Source organism: Myxine glutinosa, chromosome 3 (assembly GCF_964187855.1).
Source record: "Myxine glutinosa chromosome 3, kmMyxGlut1.1, whole genome shotgun sequence".
Lineage (NCBI taxonomy): Eukaryota > Metazoa > Chordata > Myxini > Myxiniformes > Myxinidae > Myxine > Myxine glutinosa.
The window spans coordinates 128,178,141-128,205,021 of record NC_136263.1 but is presented as its reverse complement, the minus strand read 5'-3'; the positions used below and the strand labels follow the sequence as shown (position 1 = coordinate 128,205,021).

General features: G+C 45.0%; 1 protein-coding gene across 2 annotated transcripts in view; it reads right to left on the bottom strand.

The window, feature by feature from the left end:
* LOC137423216 (transmembrane protease serine 3) overlaps nucleotides 1-26,881 on the bottom strand; it is a 166,571-nt gene that overhangs the window by 75,912 nt on the left and 63,778 nt on the right. For both annotated transcript variants that reach the window (XM_078774544.1, XM_078774543.1), the window contains exons 7-10: nucleotides 25,261-25,304; nucleotides 23,317-23,479; nucleotides 13,427-13,608; nucleotides 6,343-6,441 (exon numbers count right to left, since the gene is read on the bottom strand). In XM_078774544.1, coding sequence (XP_078630670.1) covers nucleotides 6,343-6,441; nucleotides 13,427-13,608; nucleotides 23,317-23,479; nucleotides 25,261-25,304 — 488 coding nt within the window. The remainder of the gene's footprint in view (nucleotides 1-6,342; nucleotides 6,442-13,426; nucleotides 13,609-23,316; nucleotides 23,480-25,260; nucleotides 25,305-26,881) is intronic.

Sequence of the window (26,881 nt, the reverse complement as noted above, 5' to 3'; positions counted from 1 at the left end):
CCACATCAGTAGATTCATGACCACAGCTGTCTCCATACATTCAGTCAAGCAGGCAATGCAACCTCACTATTCAAACTTTACACATATAGCTTTATATCTGGTCTTTCACCATCTACTCTTTCCATGTTTTGCCCCCCCCCACCCCCACCCCAAGCCCCACAGGTTTCTGCAGGGCACACGAGTAGTAATAGAATGTTGGCTGTGAGGTCAACCACTCAACAGACACTCGCTAACGCTCCTTGTAGCTCACTAACATTCGCTCACTGTCTAGCTTTTATCTCACAACTACCATTATATTACTACGTGTGTGTGTGTGTGTGTGTGTGTGAGAGAGAGAGGAGAGACACCATACTCCAACCTCATTATTGTGTATCATACTGGCATCTTTACATTAAACTTACTAGCAACGGTACCCGCCCTATGGGCGTGGCTTCAATTGGGAAGCGCAAATGAAAAGGCAAAATATCAGAAATTGAAGGCTTTTTTTATTTTAAACGATTCATATAAACATCCGTTGAATCATATCACATGCAAATCATCAAAATCTAAACAGTACATGGCGTCCATTTTGAAAAAAGATTGAATTCTGCAAAACGGAAGTGGCCGCTACATGTCTTTCTCAGTCGCACGTTTATGTGTGAAGAGTGCGTGCCGAATCTGTAACACGGAAGCGGCCGCTACATCTGTTTCTCAGTCGCTTTGCAAACGCTGCCGTGTTACTTCGGAGCCGCACGTTTATGTAGGAAGAGTTCGTCAGGAGTCGATCTACTCTCTCATGGTACGTAGAATTTCGACAAAAGCCACATCACTGTTCATATCGGTAATTATTATTCATGTTCATATCGGTTCATATCGGTGTTTGGAAAAACTGGAAAATTGGAAAACTTGGAAAAACAATATAGCCTATTTTACTCCAGTGAGTCGTAGGATTACCCACCCAAAATATCGTTGCGATCGGTTCAGCCGTTTTTGCGATATCTTCAAATGGACAGACGGACGGACATTTGATGAATTATTGTAAGATATAGAGAGCCAATGCATATCTGTTAATGTTATATTTTCGGGAATAGCTTGATTTTCTTATGATACTCATCACCATCGATAATATTGGCAAACAATATGTTGGAACTTGATTCTTGGTTTAAATATCGTTGCTCCCGAGCCACATATACATTTTTCACAAACCATGCCCACTTTTTATAAGCCTCACCCACTTTTACCCTTATTTCACTTGCCCATGCCAACTTTTATAAGCCCCACCTACTTTTACATCATTTACCGTTAAGTCCTACACCACGAGGCTTGCCTGGGCCAGTCTAGGAATTCCCCAAGGAATTTCCAAAGAAAGCCACACCCACCAATCTTATGTAAAGGACTGGAACACAATTAAAATTTAAACAAATTTTAACACTTTTTGAGAATGGACTATTGTGCTGAACTTGAGTGGAATGACTTTCGAGCTCCTTGGAGACTAACTACCTACAGTATGTGGCTGTAAACCTTCAAATTGATGAACTGAACTCAAACCTCTTATCTATGGAGGTAAGATTTTCTTTGAATATTTACAGAGTTTGATTGAAGCATAAGCTGATCTTGTATTAAATGAATTAAATGAATTAATCAATATGTTATATTTTCTTTCACAGGAAATTGGATCAGAAATACAAATTGAGAAGAAGCTTCTTCATAAAATGAGAAACGAGTTCATTGATTTGGTTGAAGACCTTGTGAGTGACCGGTTATTGGATAAGGAGATGTACTTGGGAGCCTTTTTTTTTTTTTTTGTATACTGAATCGAGGCTCGTGAAAGAGCTGACATTTACTTCACAAACAAATCAACGAGACAAACAAAATATATAAAAAGAGGGAGCGGAAGACAAGATGGGGAGACAAGGGGAAGCACACAAAAACTTGAGAGCACACAACATTTGAGAGCAGGGAGATGTGTGGGAGGGAGAGGGCTTGGGGGGAGGAGGCGTGGGGTGGGAGAAGTATAAAACACAAGGACACCAAGGACTTCCAGGACAGAAGTTGGTATTTCAAAAAAGTGGAATTGGGGTGAAATTAGCGGGGGTAGAAAAGATCAAGGTTTTGGATGGGGGAAGATAAGAGATGGTGGTGAACAGCTGTTTTAAAGACTTGGAGGGTGGAGTGGGATTGAAGAGAGTGAGGGAGTTTGTTCCAGAGGTGGGAGAAAAGAGGAATGAAGGAGTGAAGGTGAGCAGAGAGTCTTGATTTTGGCAGTTTAACCATAAGAGCGTTGCAGGCAGATCTTGTGCGACCTGTAGGAATATTTGCAGGACAGAACCCAAAGAGAGCTGGGGGGCAAGGCCAGAGAGGAGTCGGTAGAAGACGGAAAGACCACCAACCTGCCTGTGGTGAGTGAGTGAGAGGCCATTGGAGTTAGCTTCATCGCGGGAGATTCCAATGATTCTGAATGCTTTGGTTTCAACAGCGTGAAGACGAGCTAGGTGTGAGGCAGGAGCACCAGCCCAGAGGGGAGAGCAGTATTCCATTGAGCTGTGGATGAAAGCCTTGTATGTGGTGAGAAGCTCAGGTGTGCCAAGGAAGGACTTCGCACGACGGAGGATGCCCAGTCAGCGACTGGCTTTGGAGGCCAGATTTGAAATGTGGTTTTCCCAGGAGAGATCATGGCAGATAGAGAGACCCAAAAGCTTGAGTGACAGAACTTCTTGGAGAGGATTATTCAGAAAGTGGATGGGAGGGTTGTCTAGTCGGTCTTTTCGGAGAGACATCGTAAGAGTGTGAGATTTGTCAGGATTGAAAGACATGTTCCACTTGTTTGCCCAGTCTGTGATTTTGTCCAGGTCTGCAGAAGGTGAGGAGGCTGCAGACTGCCGAGCTGAGGGATGAAGAATGGAGCGACAGAGAGTAGAGTCATCAGCAAAGAGATAGAGAGGATTTTCAAGAGAGTCAGAGAGATCATTGATGAAGACCAGAAAAAGCACAGGGCCCAGAACACTGCCTTGGGGAACTCCAGCCTGAACAGGAAGAGGAGATGAGATAAACCCATTCAGGGCCACACGTTGACTACGACTAGAGAGGAAGTCCGCCAGCCATGCGTGGAGATTTCCATGGATACCAAAAGAGGAGAGTTTGGTGAGCAGAGCGAGGTGCCAGGCCGTATCGAAGGCACGTGATATGTCAAGGGAGACAGCTCTAATTTCCTGTTTGGCATTGAGGACCTCCATCCATTGTTTAGAAAGCAGAAGCAGCATGTCCATAGTAGAGTGACCAGGTCTGAAACCAAATTGATGATCAGAGATCAAGCCATTGGAGAAGAGGAAAGATTTCATATCTGAAGCAATGATGGATTCCATGACTTTGCTGATAATTGGGAGAAGGCTGATTGGTCTGTAGTTGTTGGGATCTGTTTTTGCACCTTTTTTCTGTAAAGCGGTGATGTTGGCAGATTTCCAAGCAGATGGCAGATGACCTTGAGCAAAAGAGAGGGTGAAGAGAACAGAGAGAGGGAGTGAAAGAGCGGAAGAACAGGATTTTAGGACCCGTGGGCTGATGCCGTCAGGTCCAGTTGCAGAATCAGAGTCGAGGGTTGACAGAAACTTTTCCACCTTGTCAGGGGGAAAGGACACAGAGTCCAGGAGCAGCTGGGTACGACTGGGTATGGTGGGTACAGAGAGTGATGGGTTTGGGACACAAGATTTAGAGGCAAACACAGAGTTGAGGCATTCAGCTTTTTCACGTGCGGAGTCAGCCGTGTGGCCATTTGAGGTGAGGGAGGGTATGGAGGGGGAACAAACACCAGAAACAGATTTGACCAGACACCACCAGGATTTGGAAGAGGGAGACAGATAAGAGAGTTCTGTCCTGAGAACGGAGAGATATTGTTTCCTGGCTCTCCTGAGGGTGGACACACACTTGTTTCAGGCTTTGTGAAAGGAAATGAGATTTCCTTCCATTGGATTTGCTTTCCAGGAGACGAAAGCAAGTTGTTTCTGGGCAATAGCCTCACCACAAGATTCCGTGTACCATGGACGGGAGGAAGGGTATGACAAATGAAGACGAGATGGGATACATCTGTGCATGAGAGAGAGCAATTTACTTTGGAAGAATTCCCAGGATGAGTTGATGTCAGAGGCGGTAGAGATGGGAGACCAGTCCAGATGATTGATGGCTGCTTGAAGACTGTGCCAGTTGGCCTGAGTGAAATGCCAGACTCGTCAGTGAAATGAAAGACCAGACAGTGAAATGCCAGTGATGATTCTCATTGTATAACTTGCTGTGTTGCTGTGGCAGGTTGTTCCATTCCCGATGTAATGCACGTTCCAATTCATCCAGATTGGCTATTGGAGGGACCATCTTCGCAATTTGTCGTCCCAACATGTCCCAAACGTGCTCGAGGGGGTTCAACCTGCCACAGCAACGCATACGACGGCTTACAGGGTCTATGAGACGTAGGGTTGAGTCAGTGATCCGATCACGTGGGTCCTACACACGTTATTGACGCAAAGATCGCTAGAGGTCTTCTCAGAACAATGACTGTACGTTAGAAAACATAAACGTCATCCACACTGTCCGTGATGGACCTATAGCTCCATACTTAAATTGAGGTGAAAATATGCCTAAAATTCCCAAAAAATTTCACCTTAAATTATTCAGAATAAAATATTGAAAACGGCATGATTGTTATGTTTTTATGTGACCATAATATCACTTCTCCAGAAAATATAGCAATATCATGGGTATATTACACTGTTTTGACGACAACAAACTTGTAATGTGCGAGGTTGTAAAAAAACGGGGGGGGGTGCTTAACTTAATTCTTTGTGTATATATGACAAGCAACGGTACCCGCCCTAAGGGCGGGGCTCCAATTTGGAGGCGCGATTTATATAAACATCCATTAAATATCACACGCAAATCATCAAAAGCTAAACAGTATTTTTAGAATCCCAATAAAAAAAAACACATCACTGTTCATATCGGTAAATATTATTCCATCGTGTTTCAAATCGTGATATCAACTGCACGCGTTTCTTTAGGAAAAAAATGGAATGATACGTCAACACTTTATGTCAATAGGAACTTTTATCAGCAATGTCGTCTATCCTGAAGTTCTAAGCTGAAGAAGAGGTACAAAATCATTTTTAAAAATTCCCGAAAGAAAAGCGTACAGTTGATATCACGATTTGAAACACGATGGAATAATATTTACTGATATGAACAGTGATGTGGCTTTTATTGAAATTCTAAAGATACTGTTTAGATTTTGATGACTTGCGTGTGATATGATTTAACGGATGTTTATATGAATCGTTTAAACTAAAAAAAGCCTTCAATTTCTGATATTTTACCTTTTCATTTGGGCCTTCCAATTGAAGCCCCGCCCGTAGGGCGGGTACCGTTGCTAGTCATGGAAACCCACAAAAAATGGAAAAAGGAATTTACCCTGGATACTTGGAAAGCTGGTCATATTTTTGGAGACTTGGAATGTGGGTTTTGTTTTGATAACTCACAACGTGCTACCTATCTTGGAGGCTCAACAGAAATGAGAATATATATACCTTGGAGACTTGGAAAGCTGGTTATATTTTGGAGACTCAAAAAGCGTTTTTTACCAAGAAGACCCACAAACTTCTGATAATTGGAAAAAAGATTTTTCCTTCATGATCCACAGTTGTACTATGTGAGTTCTATCACGGAAACTCACAAAAATTGTAAAAAGGGAGTTTTCCCCGATGACCCACAGTTAGCAGACATTGATACTGTGCAGTACTGCATTATTTTGTCAGCACAACGTGGGCACGCCACCCAAGGCGCACACCCTGTCCTTTCATTTCACAGCACTGCCTCTCCACTCGCTACTGTGAACCTGTGCTATTGTTTCACTTATTCATTGCCTTTAAGCATGGCCTCTCGGTGTAATATGAGTCGGGATGGTGAGTCTGCTCGAAAGAGGCAGAACGAAAATGATGAGTTTGAGTGAAAAAGTGAATGTGTTCGACAGGCTGACTACGGGTATGAGCGTGTCCCCAGTGGCATGAATCATCATTGCGACACCACCACCATCATCATCACATTATCGTTATGATCATTATGATTATCGTCATCATTATTATCATCATCATCATCATCATCATCATCACCATCATCATCACCATCAAACATAAATTAAAAAACACACTGTTCTGTCTACTTTAATATCTACTTTAAAAATAAAATTAGCGTAATTTATCTACTTTAATCATTGGTCTTAAACATTTAACATTTCATCCAGTCTGACCAAAATAGAGTTCAGTCTCATCCGGAAACCTAAACCACGTTTTCTCATAAAACATTATAAAATCATTGTTAACTTACAACCATACTGAGATGTGTGCCCCCAGCCAGAGATGAAGCATTTTTTTTCATCTGCAAACTTCAGGCCTTTGAATGGCAAGCATACCGGCAACATTTTGGCTGTGAACAAAATAACAATCCTAATCAATATTTACCCACATTCCGAGGTAAAAAAAACAAACTATAATTAAGAATTGTCACATATGATGCAAGACAAAAGAACAATCTGCAAGTCTGAGAAAACGTTTTATGTGCAACTAAGGGACTCTCCACTAAGGGCCAGCAAAGGCCAAAAGTTTTAATGAGACCAGGACTAATAGATAGTCCTACTACATTGGCAATAAATGATCCATTTATTCAAAAAAAAACACCGTACACTTTCAACCGGACCACAGACACTCAAACCTTCCCCACAACCTACACTCTCAAACCTTCCCATGCACCCACACACACAAACCTTCCTTCCCACGCGCACACACACACACACACACACACACACACACACACACACACACACACACACACACACACACACACACACACACACACAACCTTCCTTCCCATAAACCCACACTTCCTTCCCATGCACCCATACACACAAACAAACCACACACACAAACTAGAACGCCACTCAGTAGAGCGCATTCTCCCGCCGTGGGTTTAGTTGGAATAATAAGTTTTGTTTAACATCCCCTCTCCCCAAAACAATAAATGAAAAAGAAAGTAGGCTCTAACTGACAGAGAATTTATTTTGATATATCTCGGAATTGGAGGAGAAAAACATCATTTAAGAATAAGAATAAAAGCTTTAATGCAGTAAAACAGAAAAAATCTTTCCCAAAAAATTCCCCAAAAAAATTCCTGGATCCAGAATAATATCCTGAGCTTCACCAAAAACTAATCAATTCTTCCTTATCCCAAGGGCAATCATCCCACCAACTTTCATCCAAATCCGTTTGGAACTTTTCCAGATATCTTGTTCACAAACACACGAACACATGAACATACGAACACACACAAACACGGACGGACACGATCGAATGCATTGCTCCCTTGCGGGAGTAATAAACCTGAAAATCGCAGAGCAAGAACCAGAATTTTTTATTTGGTCTGGGAAGCCCATGCGAGGTTTCTTCTTCTTCAGCCTCACACAACCCTGGGCGAATATGCGATCTTTTTTTTTAAAAGTTGGAATTTTGCCAAATCTGTTTTATTCGTTTGTTAATATACCTCAGCCATTGACAAATCTGGATTATAATTTTATTTGAGGTTCAAATTAACCCGGGAGATTGTGTCAAACGATGCCTGCAAGTCTGTACATGTGATAAATAATTATTAATCGTCTACAGTCGAAGACTCTTCTTCTTCACGCAATAACAACTTCTAGCTTCCAGACCGTACATCCAATGATCTTCAAAGTTTGCACACTTGTTACTCTTCATGTCTTCTACTACAGTATGAAGTTTCACGGCGATCAATGAAGTGGTTCAAGAGATATAAATGTTTTTCTTATTTACGTTTAATTAACGATGTCTGCCAAACCACGTGACCTATCGCAAATTCCAAAAGGACATTTTAGTGGACTGATATGATGAACAGATCTGTGAAGATTCTCCTCGATTGGATCGCAAATGAGGGAGGAGCTAGGTTTTAAATGTTTGTGCTTAAAAACGTCATAACTCTGAAACCATGTGATGCATGACGTCATGCTCGCTGAATTTTTTGTTTGTCATGGGTATGCGATTCTGCCTGCAAAGATTGGCCTCGATCTGTTTGGGCGTTTTGGAGAAAATTGGATTTTAGGGTTTTTCACTCAAAACAATATGGCTGCCAAACCACGTGACCTGTGACATCATAATGACCATAAACATTTTCTACAGACCGAGTCCCTCCTATGGTGAAAATTTGCTCTCAATCGCTCGAATTATTGCAGAAAAAATGGTTTTTAAATGAAAACAGGAAAAAAAATTCCCGAAAAAATTCCCCAAAAAAATTTCTGGATCCGGAATAATATCCTAAGCTTCACCAAAAAACTAATCAATTCTTCCTTATCCCAAGGGCAATCATCCCACCAACTTTCAACCAAATATGTTCGGAACTTTTCCAGATATCTTGTTCACAAACACATGCACGCACACACACACACACACACACACACACACACACACACACACACACACACACACACAAACACACAAACAAACACACAAACAAACACACACAGACGGACACGATCGAATGCATTACTCCCTGGCGGGAGTAATAATCCAAGTCAGTTCATCTTTGCATCATTTATACTTATATTAAGTTTGCTAAAAATCCCATCACTGGTTCACAAGTTTCCCCATTAACAATTTTTCGTAACATAACCTCTGACCTTTGACCTCTTGACCCCAAAATCTAATCAGTACAACTTTATATCATTATATATACCTGTACCAACGTTGGTCAAAATCCCATCGCTGGTTCACAAGTTATCACAGTAACATGAACCTATCACGGACGGACGCACAGACGGATGGATGGATGGACACACATGATGGATGGATGGACAGACGGATGGATGGAGGACACACGGACGGACGGACATCCCTAAAACATTATGCCTTTGGCGACTTCGTCGGTGAACGCATAAAAATCAGATGATTCTCATTTGAACAAGTATGCACACCCTTGGCCTAATTAACAGTGGTTTTCCTTAAAATTGAGCTCCCAAACTTATCGAGGAGTTCTAAGGTGCAACTGATTTGGTCAACCAACAAGGCAAACATGAAGACCAAGGAGCTTTCCAAAGAAGTCAGACATAAAGTGGTGGAGAAGCACCGTTCAGAAGTGCGTTACAAGAAGATTTCAAAGTCACTCATTATCCCTTTGAGTATGGTGAAATCCATTTTTAGCCGCGTCGCAGACGCTGCTAATAGAGTGCCCTCTGCTGTTGTTGTTGTTCTTCTTGTTCTTCTTCTTCTTGTTCTTGTTCTTGCAGAGAAGACAAAACCTCAAAGCTCCACCCATTCCGGGAACCATAGCTCCACCCATTTTGGGAGAGGCTTCATATAAACAAATATCCACCATTTTATTAACTCGCATAGCTTTGAGGCCTGTTTTGTAGGCCCGTGGTGTCTTCCTCTCTCACACAGTTTTATTTCAAATCAAATTCGATATATCATTTCATTTTTCACAGTCGCTAACATAGTTTTAGACTCGGTTGAAAAAAAACAGGAAGAAAATCCGATGAAAGTTGCCCTTTATAGAACGAAATGAATTCTCAAAGGCCTGTAACTTCAAGACCATTGAGATTTTTTTTTTTTAAATCGCGGCATGGTCAGTCATACACCGCCCGAAATAACAGACGGGAAAAAGCCGAGATATATATATTTTGTTTAAATCGCGGCATGGTCAGTCATACACCGCCCGAAATAACAGACGCGAAAATGCCGAGATATATTAAAAATTCGTCCATTTGATGACAATCGTCACGATGAAATATTTAATTTATACGTCGTCACAATAATGTGGAGAGAGGAGCATAGCTTCGTTCACGTGTCGCCACACACGGGAAATTGCCGAGATATATATATATATTTAAATCGCGGCATGGTCAGTCATACACCGCCTGAAATAACAGACGGGAAAATGCCGAGATATATTAAAAATTCGTCGCCACACACGGGAAATTGCCGAGATATATTTTCACTTTGCACAAAAATAACATCAAGTAATCGAATCAATAGGAATGTCCTGTGCCTAAAACATCGACGTTATAGGCACACCTGCATCTAGGCATTGTGTGACATCGACGCGGCTTTTGTTTTAATTAAAACTTTTTGTACTTGTTAAGAGATCAAGAGGTGAAAAGACGTATCATACCACCCAGACTCTACTCATATCAGGTCGCCCATCCAAACTCAGCAGCCGGGCAAGCAGGAAACTGGTTCGGGATGCGAATGTAAATCCAACAATGACTTTGAAAGATATACAAGGATCTATGTCTGAGATGGGGGTAGGTGATCATCAATCAACAATATCCCATTCCCTTCAAAATACTGGCCTCTACAGACAAGTGGCAAGAAAGAAGCTATTACTAAACAAGTACAAAAAGTTTTAATTAAAACAAAAGCCGCGTCGATGTTACACAATGCCTAGATGCAGCTGTGCCTATAACGTCGATGTTATAGGCACAGGACATTCCTATTGATTCGATTACTTGATGTTATTTTTGTGCAAAGTGAAAATATATCTCGGCAATTTCCCGTGTGTGGCGACGAATTTTTAATATATCTCGGCATTTTCCCGTCTATTATTTCAGGCGGTGTATGACTGACCATGCCGCGATTTAAAAAAATATATATCTCGGCAATTTCCCGTGTGTGGCGACACGTGAACGAAGCTATGCTCCTCTCTCCACATTATTGTGACGACGTATAAATTAAATATTTCATCGTGACGATTGTCATCAAATGGACGAATTTTTAATATATCTCGGCATTTTCCCGTCTGTTATTTCAGGCGTTGTATGACTGACCATGCCGCGATGTAAAAAAAATATATCTCGGCAATTTCCCGTATATGGCGACACGTGAACGAAGCTATGCTCCTCTCTCCACATTATTGTGACGACGTATAAATTAAATATTTCATCGTGACGATTGTCATCAAATGGACGAATTTTTAATATATCTCGGCATTTTCCCGTCTGTTATTTCGGGCGGTGTATGACTGACCATGCCGCGATTTAAAAAAAATATATCTCAATGGACTTGAAGTTACAGGCCTTTGAGAATTCATTTCGTTCTATAAAGGGCAACTTTCATCGGATTTTCTTCCCGTTTTTTTTCAACCGAGTCTAAAACTATGTTAGCGACTGTGAAAAATGAAATGATATATCGAATTTGATTTGAAAGAAAACTGTGTGAGAGAGGAAGACACCACGGGCCTACAAAACAGGCCTCAAAGCTATGCGAGTTAATAAAATGGTGGATATTTGTTTATATGAAGCCTCTCCCACAATGGGTGGAGCTATGGTTCCCAGAATGGGTGGAGCTTTGAGGTTTTGTCTTCTCTGCAAGAACAACAAGAAGAAGAAGAAGAAGAACAACAACAACAACAGCAGAGGGCACTCTATGACCAGCGTCTTGCGACGCGGCTAAAAAAAAGACGCATTTAAAAGGTCGTTTGGAGTTTGTGAAAAAGCATCTTAATGATACTACAGGCATTGGGGAAATGTTTTGTGGTTAGATGAGCCAAAAACTTAACTTTTTGGTGTAAATTCAAAGTGTTACGTCTGGTGCAACCCCAACACTGCACATCATCCAGTCAAACACCATCCCTATTGTCAAGAATGGTGGTGGCAGCATCATGTTATGGGGCTGCTTTTCGTCAGCAGGGACTGGTAAACTTGTCAGGATAGAAGGGACAATCGATGTTGCAAAGTACATGAGAATCCTTGATGGAAACCTGCTTGAGACAGCCACGAATCTGAATCTAGGAAATTCACATTTCTGCAGGCCAATGATCCAAATCACAGCGCTAAAGCCACACTGGAGTGGCTGAATGAAAAGAAAATAAATGTTCCTAAGTGGCCCCACTCGTCAAAGTTCTGATTTGAACCCAACTGAACATTTATGGTGAGAATTGAAGATTGCAGTTCATCGACGATTCCAATCAAACTTGGCAGAATGAGAGCAATTTTCATTTGAATAAATGGGCAACTAGAACGCCACTCAGTAGAGCGCATACTCCCGCCGTGGGTCAAGTTGGAATAGTACGATTTCACAAGTTTGAGGGAGTAGTTCAGTGACAGCACAAGACAAGACAACACAAGACAGACTCTGCACAGATATATATTTAGAATATATAGAAGATAATGTTTAAAAAAAAGGCAATTTCACTTACACTTTCGGATTCAGCGTTCAATTCTATATAAGTGGGTGCATTTTGAGGCATGTGTGACTTCAAATAAAATTGTAAGCCAGGAAAAGCGTTCATTTCATTCCTTAGGGATACAACATGTAAAACTGGCCCAAACGTCAAAACAATACTCGCTCATTTTAAGTCATACAAGCTAATTCGACCACTCATTCTTCTGGGAAGAATCCCGTGCACATGCTTGTCACACTTATAACTCACCTAAGTCTTTATAAGTTCATCAAATACTGACACCACGATTGACATTCGCTGAGGTAAATGTTGAAATCTCTTCTGAGGTTATATAAAAAAAATGTTTTAAAGCATTATACGTATCAAACGATACATTTTATGAAACGGGGAAACCTAATACACACTATGGTGGTTTTAAAATGACAGAATATGTCTTTATTAGAAAAGGAAAAAAAAGAACCTTGAAGACGACGCTGCTAACAAAATACACCGCTCTAACGCATAACCACGAGTTTAAACTACATTTACAACAAATATGAAAACTATTTTCATACCACTATGTTAAATATAGAATATATAGAAGATAATGTTTAAAAAAAATTAGCCCTGTCTTCCAATGGTAAGCAATCCTTCAAGAAATTCCTGGATCCGGAATAATATCCTGAGCTTCACCAAAAACGAATCAATTCTTCCTTATCCGAAGGGCAATCATCCCACCAACTTTCATCCAAATCCGTTCAGAACTTTTCCAGATATCTTGTTCACAAACACACGAACACACACACACGCACACACGCGCACGCACACACACACACACACACACACACACACACACACACACACACACACACACACACACACACACACACACACACACACACACACACACACACACCGATCGAATGCATTACTCCCTGGCGGGAGTAAATATTTCCCCATCTCATGACTGAATTTTTTGCAACCAGTGAAGTTTAATTTGTACATGTTTCTGCAGGTATTCCTGACATGTAACTTTTTTCAACTTTCAGTGTTTTGCTTGATCTTTTCAGTTAGGAATAAAAAAATTCATTTGGAAAAAATTGTTTACATAATTCGTAATTCATCTAAATGTGGCATTATTGGTAGGGGGTGAATGCTTTTTCAGGCCACTGTATATATGTACCTCTTTTCTAATTGATAAAACAAAAAAGATCAAATTCAGGCAAATAAAAAGGAAAATAATACTCACATGAAAATTGCATTTTGGATCGTAGTTTCATTAAAGCGATATCATAGTCTTGCGTTTTGCTGTTATAAAGTGGATGTGACACAATGGAAGAGACACCAGAGGATGAACCCATCCATCTCTTTGTTGCAAGATCGATTAAACCACCATAAACGTCCCATCTTGAAGCCATTGACATGTCTGCACTGCAACACAAATAAATAGCAATTGCTGTAAACCATAACTCAAACAAGTAAATAACTACATGATATTCATAGAATACTTACCTGTGCAGTCAACATGTTGCGAGCCAACTCTTCTGTTTATGAACATATTTTTTCTTTGATCGAATATGGCTGCCAGACCACGTGAGCGATGACATCATAAATTTATATTATCTAATATAATTGTTGCATAGATCACGCTCAATACATTTTAAACTTATCAGACTAAGCGTTGTCCCTGTCGAATTATGGTCATAATTATTATGGCACCAATGACGTCATCGTTAACAACACCTATTCCCCATATGGAGTTCTTTACAATGAGCCAGGATTCAATTTTTTCCATGCAGCAGTTTTGGAGATATAGAGGTGCAACATTTTTCGGTTTTTCCAATATGGCGCCTGTAACACATGACCTATGATGTCATGATTATCATTAAAATATTCTACAAGAGGAGGCATTCCCATGGTGAAAATTTCATACCCATCAGACCAACAGTTGCTGAGAAAAAAATTCACAATGATCAGATAAGTGTTGTACTTGTCGAATTATGACGTCATAACGAAGCCACTGATGCCATCATCATCAACATATATTATTTCTCAGGGGGAGTACTTGACAATGAGCCATGTTTAAATTTTTTCCATGGAGCAGTTTTGGAGATACAGAGGTGCAACTTTTTTCGATTTTTTCAAGGATGGCGTCTGTACCATGTAACCTATGACGTTATAATTATCATTTTAAAAAATCTACAGGAAGAGCCGCACATATTCTAAAAATTTTGTCCGCATATATATCTCCGACCCCATATATCTGGGAATCTGGGAATCTGGTCCGCATATATCTGGGAATCTTCTCCACTTGTAGATGATCTTCCGGACAGTCGAATGATTGATTTCAAATTGTTTGGAGATCTTTTTAAATCCCTTCCCAGACTCGCAGGCATCTATAACCTTCTTTCTGAAGGCCTCAGAGAGCTCTTTTGATCTAGGCATGGTGATGCCACACACTTCAACAACAAAGAGCAAACCAAACGAAATGTCTGAGGTTTAAATAAGACAGGTTCCTCCAAGATCCTCTCTAACGATGTTCTAATCATTTGCACCTGAGCTGGTGCACCTGATTCTAATTTTAGGTATTTGAAGTAGTGATAAATGTAGGGGTGTACTTACTTTTGCCACATGCGAAATTTGCATTTATGTTTATTTAAATTATACAATGGACTACAACAACAACAACAACAACATGCATTTTAAGGCCATTTTCCCTGCTAGAGCGGGGGTTAGCCTTGGAATTATATCATGGACTACAAAATGTAAATGTTTCATGATATTTGTTATATTATATTGAAGCGCGGTGCTACGCGCGCTACTTGTTTAGCAAGGAGGAAGCGGACAACGCGGTAAGTTAAAAGAGTCTTTATTGCAAGAGCTCCACTGTAGCACTGAGGAGCTCGGGGCTGCGAGCCCCGTGTATATCCCGAGGCCACGCCTACCCCTCGGGCGTGGCCAACGCCCACTTGGTGCGCGGAATGATGCCATCACGCCAGTGAGCTTTCGTGTCCGCCACACGCGCCCCCCCCCCCCCCCCCCCAGAATTCCCACGCACCTGGAGGGCCAGTTTGCGGGGCAGTTTGCGGGGCAAATGGATGACCCGGCCGAAGCGCCCTCTGGCGACTGGCGGCGTCCGGGGTGCAGGGACGCCAGCTGGGATGCCTCCGGCTGCACCCGGGATGGGTGCAGGACTGGGGGGCGGCGTGCCGGCGGGCCTGGGCGGTGCCGGGGGTCCGCCCGCAGGGAAGCAGCCCTGACGCGGGGGCCGAGCCACCGGCGGTGGGTGGTCCACGTCGATGTGGGCCTGCTTGAGGCGATCCACTGAGACGCGGTCGGGAGTACCGCCGATGTCCAAGGTGAAATGTTTCGCCCCGGTCTCCAGCACGTGGAAAGGCCCGTCGTACGGGGGCCGCAGTGGTGTCCAGAGGGCGTCGTGCCGGACGAAGACGTACTCCGCGGTGCGAAGGTCCGGGGCGATGTGCGTAGGCGGGTGCCCGTGGTGCGCCGTCGGCACCGGGGCGAACCTCCGGGCTGTCTCCTGCAGCGCGGAGCGCTCCTGCGCCGCGGACCATGGTGCCGTGGGGTCGGGGAGGAACTCGCCCGGCACCCGCAGCGGTTGTCCGAAGACCAACCCCGCCGCGGATGCGCGCAGGTCGTCCTTGGGCGCCGTCCGGAGGCCCAGCAGGACACAGGGGAGCCTGTCGACCCAGCCGCCGTCGCGGAGGGTGGCCCGGAGCGCGGCATTCATCGAGCGGTTGAACCGCTCACACAGGCCGTTGGCCTGGGGGTGGTAGGCCGTGGTTCGGTGCAGCTGGACCACGAGCCCCCGCGCGACCGCCCCCCAGAGCTCCGAGGTGAACTGGGGGCCGCGGTCGGACGAGATGTCCGAGGGGGCGCCGAACCGGGCGACCCAGGTGGCGATGAATGCCTGTGCGACGTCCGCCGCCGTTGTCGCTGCCAAAGGCACGGCCTCAGGCCACCGGGTGGTGCAGTCCACCATTGTGAGGACATGGGTGAAACCCCGCGAGGGGGGCAGAGGTCCCACCAGGTCCACGTGAACATGGTCGAACCTACGTTCCGGCACCGTAAACGGGGCCAACGGGGCCTGGGTGTGGCGTTGCACCTTCGCGCGCTGGCACGCGAGGCACGTCATGGTCCAGCCGTGGACGGCCTTCCGGAGGCCATGCCAGACAAACTTGTCGGCGACCAACCTCTGGGTGGCCTTCGGGCCCGGGTGGGACAGGCCGTGGATGGCGTCAAAAACCTGGTGCTGCCAGCCTGCGGGCACGATGGGGCGAGGCCGCCCGAGGGAGATGTCGCAAAAGAGGGCTGTGCCCGCGCCGTCGAACGGCACCTCGGTGACGCGGAGGCCCGTGATGGCGGTCCGCAAGGCCTGGACGCCGGGGTCGGCGGCCTGGTCCGCCGCCATCCGGGCATAGTTGATGCCAAGGTGGACTGCGTGGGTGACGGACCGGGAAAGGCAATCCGCCACCGGGTTGTCCTTCCCCGCGACGTGCCGGATGTCCGTCGTATATTCGGACACGGCCGAGAGGTGACGCTGCTGCCGGGCCGATCAAAGCTCGGCGACCTTGCCCATCGCGAAGACCAGTGGCTTGTGGTCGACGAAGGTCGTGAACACACGGCCCTCGAGCAGATGACGGAAGTGCCTGACCGCCAGGTGAAGCCTGAGCAACTCGCGGTCGAAGGTACTATAACGGCGTTCGGGCGGCGAAGCTGCCGGCTGAAGAACGCCAGCGGTTGCCAGGCACCACGCACCCATTGCTCGTGCACCGCGCCCACCGCGTAGTCCGAGGCGTCGGTGGTGAGGGCGATCGGTGCATCGGGCCCCAGGTGCGTGAGCATGGTGGCGTTAGCCAAGGCGAGCTTCGCGCCCGCGAACGCCGCGTCCATCTGCTCGGTCCAGGTAACGTCACCTTTGCCCGGCTTCCCTCGGAAGGCCTCGTGCAAGGGGCGCAGGAGATGGGCGATGCGGGGCAGGATCCGATGGTAAAAGTTTACCATGCCCAGGAACTCCTGGAGCCCCTTGATCGTGCGGGGGCGCGGAAACCCCTTCACCACCTCCACCTTGGCCGGTTGGGGGACGGCCCCGTGCCTGGTGATGCGGTGCCCCAAAAAGTCGATGTCGGCGACGCCGAACCGGCACTTGGCGGGGTTCACGATGAGGCCATGCTGGCCCAGGCGTTCGAAGAGCGTGCGGAGATGGTGGAGGTGCTCTTCGCGGGACGCACTGGCGACGAGGATGTCGTCCAGGTAGACGTACACAAAATCCAAGTCGCGCAAGACGCTGTCCATTAGTAGCTGGAACGCCTGAGCCGCATTCTTCAACCCGAAGGCCATCCGAAGAAATTCGAAAAGTCCGAATGGCGTGATGACCGCCATCTTGGGGATGTCCTCCGGCCTGACGGGGACCTGATGGTAGCCGCGTATGAGGTCCACCTTTGAAAAGAAGGACATGCACGCCAACCAGTCGGAGAAGTCCTGAATGTGGGGGACGGGGTAGCGGTCGGGGGTGGTGGCGTCGTTGAGGCGCCGGTAGTCCCGCACAATCGCCATCCCCCGCCGGGCTTTGGCACGATGTGGAGCGGCGACGCCCAAGCACTCTCGGAGCGCCGCACGATGCTGAGCCGCTCCAGCGTAGCGAACTCCGCTTTAGCTACCATGAGCTTCGTCGGCTCGAGGCGGCATGCCCGGGCGCAGACCGATGGCCCGTCGGTGGGGATGTGGTGTTCCACCCAGTGCTTGACGGCCCCCGCCGAGAAGGTGGGCCACGTGAGGGCCGGGAAGCCGGCGAGGAGGCGGGTGAATTCCTCCGCTGCCGGAAGCGTACAGATCAACCTGGCCGGAACCGAACCGCTCAGCAAGCCGCTCGGCGAGCCGCTCGCTGAGCCGCTCTGGGAGCTGCTCAACGAGGCGGGCAGCATGCAAGCGAGCGAGCTGAACGTCTCGGCCTGGACGAGCCTTCTGTGCTTTACGTCCACCAACAGGCCATTGGCACACAGGACGTCCGCGCCAAGCAGTGCCATAGGCACGTCGGCAGTGACGAACGACCACCGGAAAACCTGCCCTCCAAACCGCAGAGAAAGGCAGCGTTTTCCATATGTGCGTATGGACGTACCATTGGCAGCAAGCAGCGCGGGGCCCCGGCCTGCGGTCTGCTTGTCGGACGTACCAGCGGGAACGACACTCACCTGCGCTCCCGTGTCGCACAGGTAACGGCGCCCGGATAAGGTGTCCGTTATGAACAGTATGCTGTTTGAACGGCCGGCACTCAGTGCCACTACCGAGGGCCGGCCCGGGCGTTTCCCGACCTGCCGAATGAGCATGGCGGGTGACATTGCCGAGCCTCGTGGCCGAACTGGGCGTGGAAAAAACACCAGGTTGGCGGCGGAGGCCGCAGTTTTCTCCGCGGTGGCGGTGGTGGGCGGGGCGTGGTGGCGGCCGCGAGGTGTGCATCAGCATCAGCCACGAGGTGTGCATCAGCCTCGGGATGCGCGATGGCCGCGCCAAAACTCGCCTGCGTGTCCAAAGCCGCGAAGAACTTGTCGGCCTCGGCAGCGAGAGCTCGGGGTTCCGTCGCCGCAGAACCAGCCAACGCGAGGCGTACTCGTGCCGGCAGCTGGCGTCGAAATAATGCCCGGAATAGAGCGTTCAGGGTTTCGTCGCCCATCAGCGACAGCATATGGTCCATTCGGACCGACGGTCGCGTGTCACCGAGCTCAGGGAGGTCCAGGAGGTGGTCGGCCCGTGCGTCTACCGTGAGGCCGTACGTGGCGAGGAGGAGACGCTTGATCGCCTCGTACCTGCCGTCGGCCGGTGGGTTCCTCAGGACCGACACGACGCGGGCGGCCGTGCCGGGCCCGTGGGAGGCGACCACGTGGCAGTACATGGTCTCGTCCACCGTGATGCCTCGAAGTCGGAACTGGGCTTCTGCCTGCAGGAACCAAACTTCAGCTTGAGCCTCCCAGAACTCAGGGAGTTTGATTGTGACCGCGTTGGTTGCCATTGCTGTGGCGGGTTCGGGTGGTCAGCGACGGCTGACCAGAACGTCGGAGGGTCACCAATGAAGCGCGGTGCTACGCGCGCTACTTGTTTAGCAAGGAGGAAGCGGACAACGCGGTAAGTTAAAAGAGTCTTTATTGCAAGAGCTCCACTGTAGCACTGAGGAGCTCGGGGCTGCGAGCCCCGTGTATATCCCGAGGCCACGCCTACCCCTCGGGCGTGGCCAACGCCCACTTGGTGCGCGGAATGATGCCATCACACCAGTGAGCTTTCGTGTCTGCCACAATATCACCTTTATCTATCAATATTGTTGAAATGAAGATCAAATAGCTGTATGTTGAAATATGTTGAAAAAGTCAAAACTTTACATCAGGTGTACTTACTTTTTCATGTGACTGTATATATAATATTTAATATTATTAAAACTCCATGCTCCACAAGGCTGCCCTTGTTCCTATGTTTATAGAGATCATATGAACCAAATATGAGGTCAATTGGAACTTATTTAGAGGTTGCTCGAAAAATAACATTATTAATTTATCCTGGTTTTTTCAGATGGCAGAAACTCACAGCTCTTCCACAATTTGGTTGCTGGGCAAGTCTGAAAAGGAAATAATATGTGGGGGACTACCAACCAAAGGACACATATTGCAGAAAATGGTGTACCATCACATACAAGAACACCATACAGTTCGTGAAAGTGCCAAACTTAGTGTACAAGCTGTGTGTGCATACTGGGAGAAAGCACGAATTCCAGTGCAGAGAGTAGATTCCTGTGAGCGCCAACTTTTGAAGTTGTATGATGCCTACAAACTGGTAAAGAAAAATAGAACCAAGACATTCGAAAACTATAGAGTGAAGGAGCAGATGTTCAAAAATGATCTTCAATCCCTCTTCGATATCTCACCAAATGATGCGCTTGAGAAAATGACGAATGAAGAAGACAAAGCATTCCTTCTCATGCAGCGTGAGGATCCCTCAAGTTCACGTATGGGATCTGTGGACAACACTCTGGCAGTGAAGGAGAACAGAAAGCGTATCAGGCTTGAGAATGAAGATAAAAGAAAGAAGAAACATGCTGCTGAGACTCTAACAGTAATGGAATCTGTACCATCAACATCGGCTGTGGTTGATGATGATGATGAGTCTGAGATTGAAAGCTCCGATTCAGGGGACAATTAATTCAAACTCCAAAGTCCATCTTCTGCCAAACAGGTGAAAAAGGCTCTCATCAAGGTGATCACTCCAGCAATAGTGGCAACTCTGGACAGAGTAAATCTCTCAGATCGGCGTGCTATGTTTGTGGCCATTGCTTTTGCACAATCTCTTGGTCGTACCATTGAAGACATTTCTCTGTCACACAGTGGAATTCGTCGTGCTCGAATTCGTGGAAGGGAAATAATGGCCACTGAAGAAAAGGCAAATTTCTCTTGTAAAAGCCCACTCCTACTACACTGGGATGGGAAACTGCTCCCTGATTATACTGGCAATCACAAAGAATCTGTTGATCGGGTAGCGATACTTGTAACTGGTATGAATACCGAGAAGTTGCTTGGAGTCCCAAAAATTCCCCAAGGCACTGGTGTAGCACAAGCAAATGCATGCATCCAACTTCTTGAGGAGTGGAATGTCAAACAGTTTGTGAAAGGCATAGTGTTTGACACCACTGCATCCAACACAGGGATGAGAAACGGAGCAGGGACCCTCATTGAAGCAGCTTTGGATGCTAAGCTTGTCTGAATTGCATGTTGTCATCATGTGTTTGAAGTAATGCTCTCTGATGTTACAACTAAAGTCATAGAACCCACTCTCGGACCTGAGATCAGACTGTTCAAGAGGTTTCAGAAACAGTGGCCTTTAATTGACAAGAAGAGGTTCCAAGTAGGAGAAGATAAAATATTTTCCGATAACCTTGTTGAACGTCAGAATATGATACATTTTTATGCAGCTGCACTCGAAGAACAACACCCACGTGATGACTATGAAGAACTTCTGAGACTATGCCATACATTTCTGGGTGGATGTGAGGCCAGAGAGGTGAAATTCCGTGCCCCAGGTGCTATGCACAATGCCCGCTGGATGATGAAAGCCATATATGCTCTCAAGATGGTTCTCTTCAAAGCCCAAATAAAGCTAACATCATGTGAATTGAAGGGAATCACACAGATTGCTCTTTTTGTTGCACTTGTGTATGCGAGATTCTGGCATGAGGCACCGCTACCCACAAAGGGACCTCTCATTGATTTGCTTCTTCTTTCAACCCTTGATTCTTACCCAGACATGGTTGTGCATGAAACTACTGTCAAAGCATTCACTAGACACCTCTGGTATTTGTCAGAACACCTTGCTGCATTCGCTCTTTTTGATAGCCGGGTGGATGATGAGACAAAGGCAAAGAAGGTGAAGAACTTCAAGCGGGCTCCAAAGCCAAACAATCTTCATAGGATAGATGCTAAAGCCTTCAGGCTTTCCGACTCAGTGGACACCTGCATCACAAGTCGATCTCTTGAATTATTTGGTGTTGTCATCTCAGAGTCTGACAAAGAAGTATCACTGAGTTCTCTGTAAAAGGAGCCACACCTCTGGAACACAGACAACTCATACCAAGAGCTTGAGAAGAAGATACACAGCATGAAGGTTATCAATGACTGTGCTGAGCGAGGTGTTGCTCTCATCCAAACTTTCCATCACACTCTGACCAAGAATGAAGAGCAGAAGCAATTTGTGTTGAGAGTTGTGAAACTTCATCGTGAAAACTTTCCAGTGTCAACCAAAGCCATCTTGTCAAAGAAGTCGGCAATGTTTTGAAACACAAGTTTCTGAAAACAATGTTACGTAAAATCATTCAAATTATGTGTATTCTGATGTTTACTTTGTTTTAATTGTTCTGATAGATTTGTTTTATCGTCTCTGATAGATATTTTATATTTTCTGATGGATGTTTTATTTTTTCCGATAAATGATTTATTGTCAAATTAATACATGAATGTTTAATCTACTGTTTTGTTTTTAATCTTAATTTGACTATATGAATGAACATTGAACAATGAACAATGAACAATTGAACATACATGTACATTGTACAATGGTACATTGTACATAATTATTTATTAGTTTACAAACAAACAACAACAATAACAATAATAAATAATGTGAGTAATTGAAAATAGATAATTATCTATGAATTGATATATGATGCTAAAAATTCTGTATCTTATTATTCATTAAAATTTGTCAACATTTTGAGCAACCTCTAAATATTGTCCAATCAAGCAAACATTTTCACCACAAACTACTTTCTTCAAAAGGAATAGGGGCAGGCTAGTGGAGAAATGAAAATCCAATCTTCCAATTTTTGGACCACCCTAGTGCGAATGTGTGGAGGAGGGTGGAGGAAGTAATTGCAGAGAGAACGATTTCAGGAGATTGAAAAGCAAGGTTCAGATGTCTTTTGTAATGCCGGACTATATTTAAGGTCTAGAGATGGTGGCACTGGCAGAGAGACAACAGAGGCTAGCTAGGGGTTGAGGGAACAAGGTAGGAGGAAAAGAGGTAGATCGTGGTTGAGAGGGGTGGATTGTGTAAAGAGGGATATCAGTAAAGTGGGGGTGCTTGGAGAGTGGAGAGAATTGGCTGAGGACAGAGTGGAGTGGAGGAGTATCGTGGTGAAGGCAGGGCTAAAGCTTGGCACCATTGGACCTCACCCCTTATAAAGGAAGAGGGGGGAAGAAGAATGTTCATTGGGGCTAGCCCCAGAGAGTAGTTCGGGGAGGACGGATGGACGGAAATACAGACACTCCTGCTTTATGACATAAACCTTTTTATCATTATTTGTGGTAAAAAACAATTAATTATTAATAAGCACAATATTAACCCCCACAATGGATCAAATGTCCACTCACTCATTCACTTTGGTGTTTCCTGCAATTAAGTAGTTTCCTGTTTGTTGACCATTTGGTAGAGGAGCACAGTGCAGCAATTAATGTAACATGAAAGATGTTTCAAATGTCAAAAGTGCAAAGACAATGCAAGAATAACTTTAAAAATACCTCATAAATAGCAATAAATTTGGAATGCTTGTTGCATTCTGACAGTAAGGATAAAAGTTAGTCTTACCTGGAGACGCAATGGGCTGCAGTAACAACCCACTGGGGAGCTACCAAAGAACCACCGCAGGAGTGGCCATGGTTATAATGTAGGCTGACTTGCCAAGGCCACTCTCCCTCTAAAGCATTTTCTCCTCCCACAATTCTTTGATGCATTTCTCTGACTCCACATTCTGTCAGACAGTGGAACCCATTTCAAGTTAAGCACCTTTGTGACAAGCTAAATTTATTTAGCATACCACAAACTTGTCAGTTTTTGCTGCATTGAATAACTTATATCATTAGGCAACTTAATATCCATATACATTGCTAAAAGCATATTGCAGAAATTGCGCAAAAAATGTAAATTTCAAACTAGAAATCATCTGAAAATGCAAAGCCAGTCTGCATCCTCTTTTTCAGATTTCGTCAGACTTCTTGTTCCATATGCTAAACATGACCAAAACAGCTAAAAGTACAAAAGAATGACAATTTTAGGTGATCTTGACCTTTTTGACCTCAAAAGCAATATGTTTCAGTGACCCAATATGCAAACTCTGCTCAAATTTCAAATCAATTGGATGAAAATTGACGATTTGATGCAACCTTAATCTTTTGATCTAAAAACAAAACAAAAAAAACATTCGACTTCGAGCCTTTGATTGGTGAACAAACTCACTGAACCAATATGCAATTTTTTTAATTTCAGGTCAGATGAAAATTGGTGTTATTATGCAACCTTGACCTTTGTGACCTTTTGTTCTAGAAAACAAACAATGTGCATATAGCTTTTGATTGGTGAACCAATTGAGTGGCCCAATCTGGAAATTCTAAAAATTTCAGTTAAATTGAATGAAAATTGATGATTTTTGCAACCTTGACCTTTGACCTTTTGTCTACAGAAAAAAAAATCAGCTTCCAGCTTTTGTTTGCTGAATCAATTCAGTGACCCAATATGCAAATTCTTTAAATTTAAGGTGAGTCAGATGAAAATTGACAATTTTATGCAACCATGACCTTTGACATTTTGTTAAAAAAAACAGTTGGCTTCTAGCTTTTAATTGGTGAGCCAATTCATTGACCCAATATGCAAATTCTTACGATTTCAGGCCAATTGAATGAAAATTGACAATTTTATGTGTGAAAACTGACCTTTGACCTTTTCACCTTTTGATCAAATTATGCATTTGCCTCCTCCATATTCTCATGATAAAGAACCACCTTGACAGGCCATTCTCATGATAAAGCTTTGTTGAAAATTCAAAGGTCAAATAGTAAAGAAGTTATGGCATGAACACACAGACACACACACACACACACACACACACACACACACACACACACACACACACACACACACACACACACACACACACACACACACACACAAACACACACATGATTGCAAAACCCTCTCTCCCGCTGAGCGGCGTTAGGCTAACAAGCAATATAGTTGGCTAGAACTTGAAATATAATTTGTCCAGAGATGCAAAAAACAACCAATTGGTGTGATCAGCTGAGTGATGTCACAGAGACCGTGTCACGCATCACAAAAAACGATATTCGTTATCTTTCCAGACAAACCTATTGGACAAAAGGCGCACAAATCAGCCGAGGCACATGTGAATGGCTAATGTACCACACATAGCAGAACAGTCTGTTCAACAACGTCTCTTCACCGGAGTGAACGCTTCAAAGGGGAAGTGTGTTAACTAAATAAGAAATAGCACATTTAATAGTGAAACAACAGAAAGGGATTACGTAAATGACGAGTTGCTATCTAAAAACTTGATATCTGGCGATGCAATTTGGGGTAATCGACCAAGACAGGTAAGTTAAACACACATGGTGAGATAGCTAACTAATCTAATTAAATTATCCATTCTCTTAGGCCATTTTCATGACAATATAATTACATTCTGCTGGTGAAATTGATTGCTACGAATTTATGAATATATGGGAACAAAATACTTACTGATGCAGCTTAGTGTTGCAGCTTTTCCAGAAGGGCATGTAGAACTGCAGCAGAAAACAAGCAAAACACCAATGATTGTGAACTGTGTTGAATTCCACCAATACATTTTGAGCATTTTTGATAGCTCCACAAGTGTGTGTGTGTGTGTGTGTGTGTGTGTGTGTGTATGTGTGTGCATGTGGGCGTGCATGTGTGTGTGTGCCATGTGCATGTGTGTGTGTGTGTGTGTGTGTGTGTGTGTGTGTGTGTTTCAGATGAGGGAGAATGTGAGAGAACACTTTTAATCTGTTCATCCACGAAATAGGACAATACTTAGGACAAAACAACTCAACCCCCCCCCCCCCCCCAAACACCCTCTCATGCACCCCCCCCCCTCCCCTCCGCATATTGTATCAAAGAAAAAAAAACCTTAAAAACAGAATAGTTGGCTCGCACCAAGTCAACTGCACAGGGTGAGTATAGGACAACAATAGGACAACACTTAGGACAAAACAACTCAACCCCCCCACCCACCCCCAGACCCCCTCTCATGCAACCCCCCCCCTCCCCTTCCACATATTGTATCAAAGAAAAAAAACCTTAAAAACAGAATAGTTGGCTCGCACCAAGTCAAGTGCACAGGGTGAGTATTCTGTGAATACCATCTAGTTTAATATTGTCGTGTAACTACCCTTGGTGAACACCTTAGGGTAGCACGGAAGGCCAAACGAGCTTTACTCCGAGGCACTCGGTTCAAAATGTGGCAGAGTTGATACACGCGGGGAGGCAAAAAAGGGGAGAAGGAGGAGAAGGATGCTGAAGAGCACTTACCTGAATGGCCTCCACCTAACGTCTTCAACCTGTATAAATTAACTCAAACAACACGGTTTTTTAAATGTACAAAAATAAACAGGTTTATGTTTGGAATAACGGTGACAAAGAAAAAAAATGCACGATAATAAATAATGTTCCTAAATGGGACGTCACCACAGACAGACACAAACACAGATGAAGGATAAAATAAATGTTGGATAAAATAATTGCGTGTGGTGGGCACTTTGCTCCAGCAGTCCTGGCACTTCGTCAAGACCCGTCTCAGGCCCCTGTCCCTGTGTAGGAACCCGGACGTGGTCCCTGCCTTGGTGGGAAGTAGGCCTCAGTCTGCCCTCAATCACTAGGCCACGCTCATTGCTACGAAGTAGGCCTTTTGCGCGACGAGAACGGCAGGCATGCAGCTCACTCCTCCAGTCGCGCCTTTCCGCACAAAAAAACCCCGCCGTTCCTGGCCTGTGGCTCTTCCTCCTCACGATCGGTGTAAGCTCAACGTCCCACGTAAAGATCACTATAAAAATGTTCACGCGCTCGTGAAGAAATCAAACGAGCCCCACTCGTGGAATGTAATCCGACTGTTCGGTTTGTCCAGAACAAAGAGCGAGGCGAGCGAGAGAAGCAGGGAAAACGTCGGGTCTCGACCATTCGCAATCGGATCCCAGAACAAGAAGCAAGAGGGATGTGCGCTCGCAATCGCATCCAAACTGAGAAGAAGAAATGTCCGCCGATCCAACTATTTTGTCCACGGCGCTCTGACGTCATCTGTCCTACTTCAACAATCAGCTTGTCTTCTTACCACTCCCTGTTAATC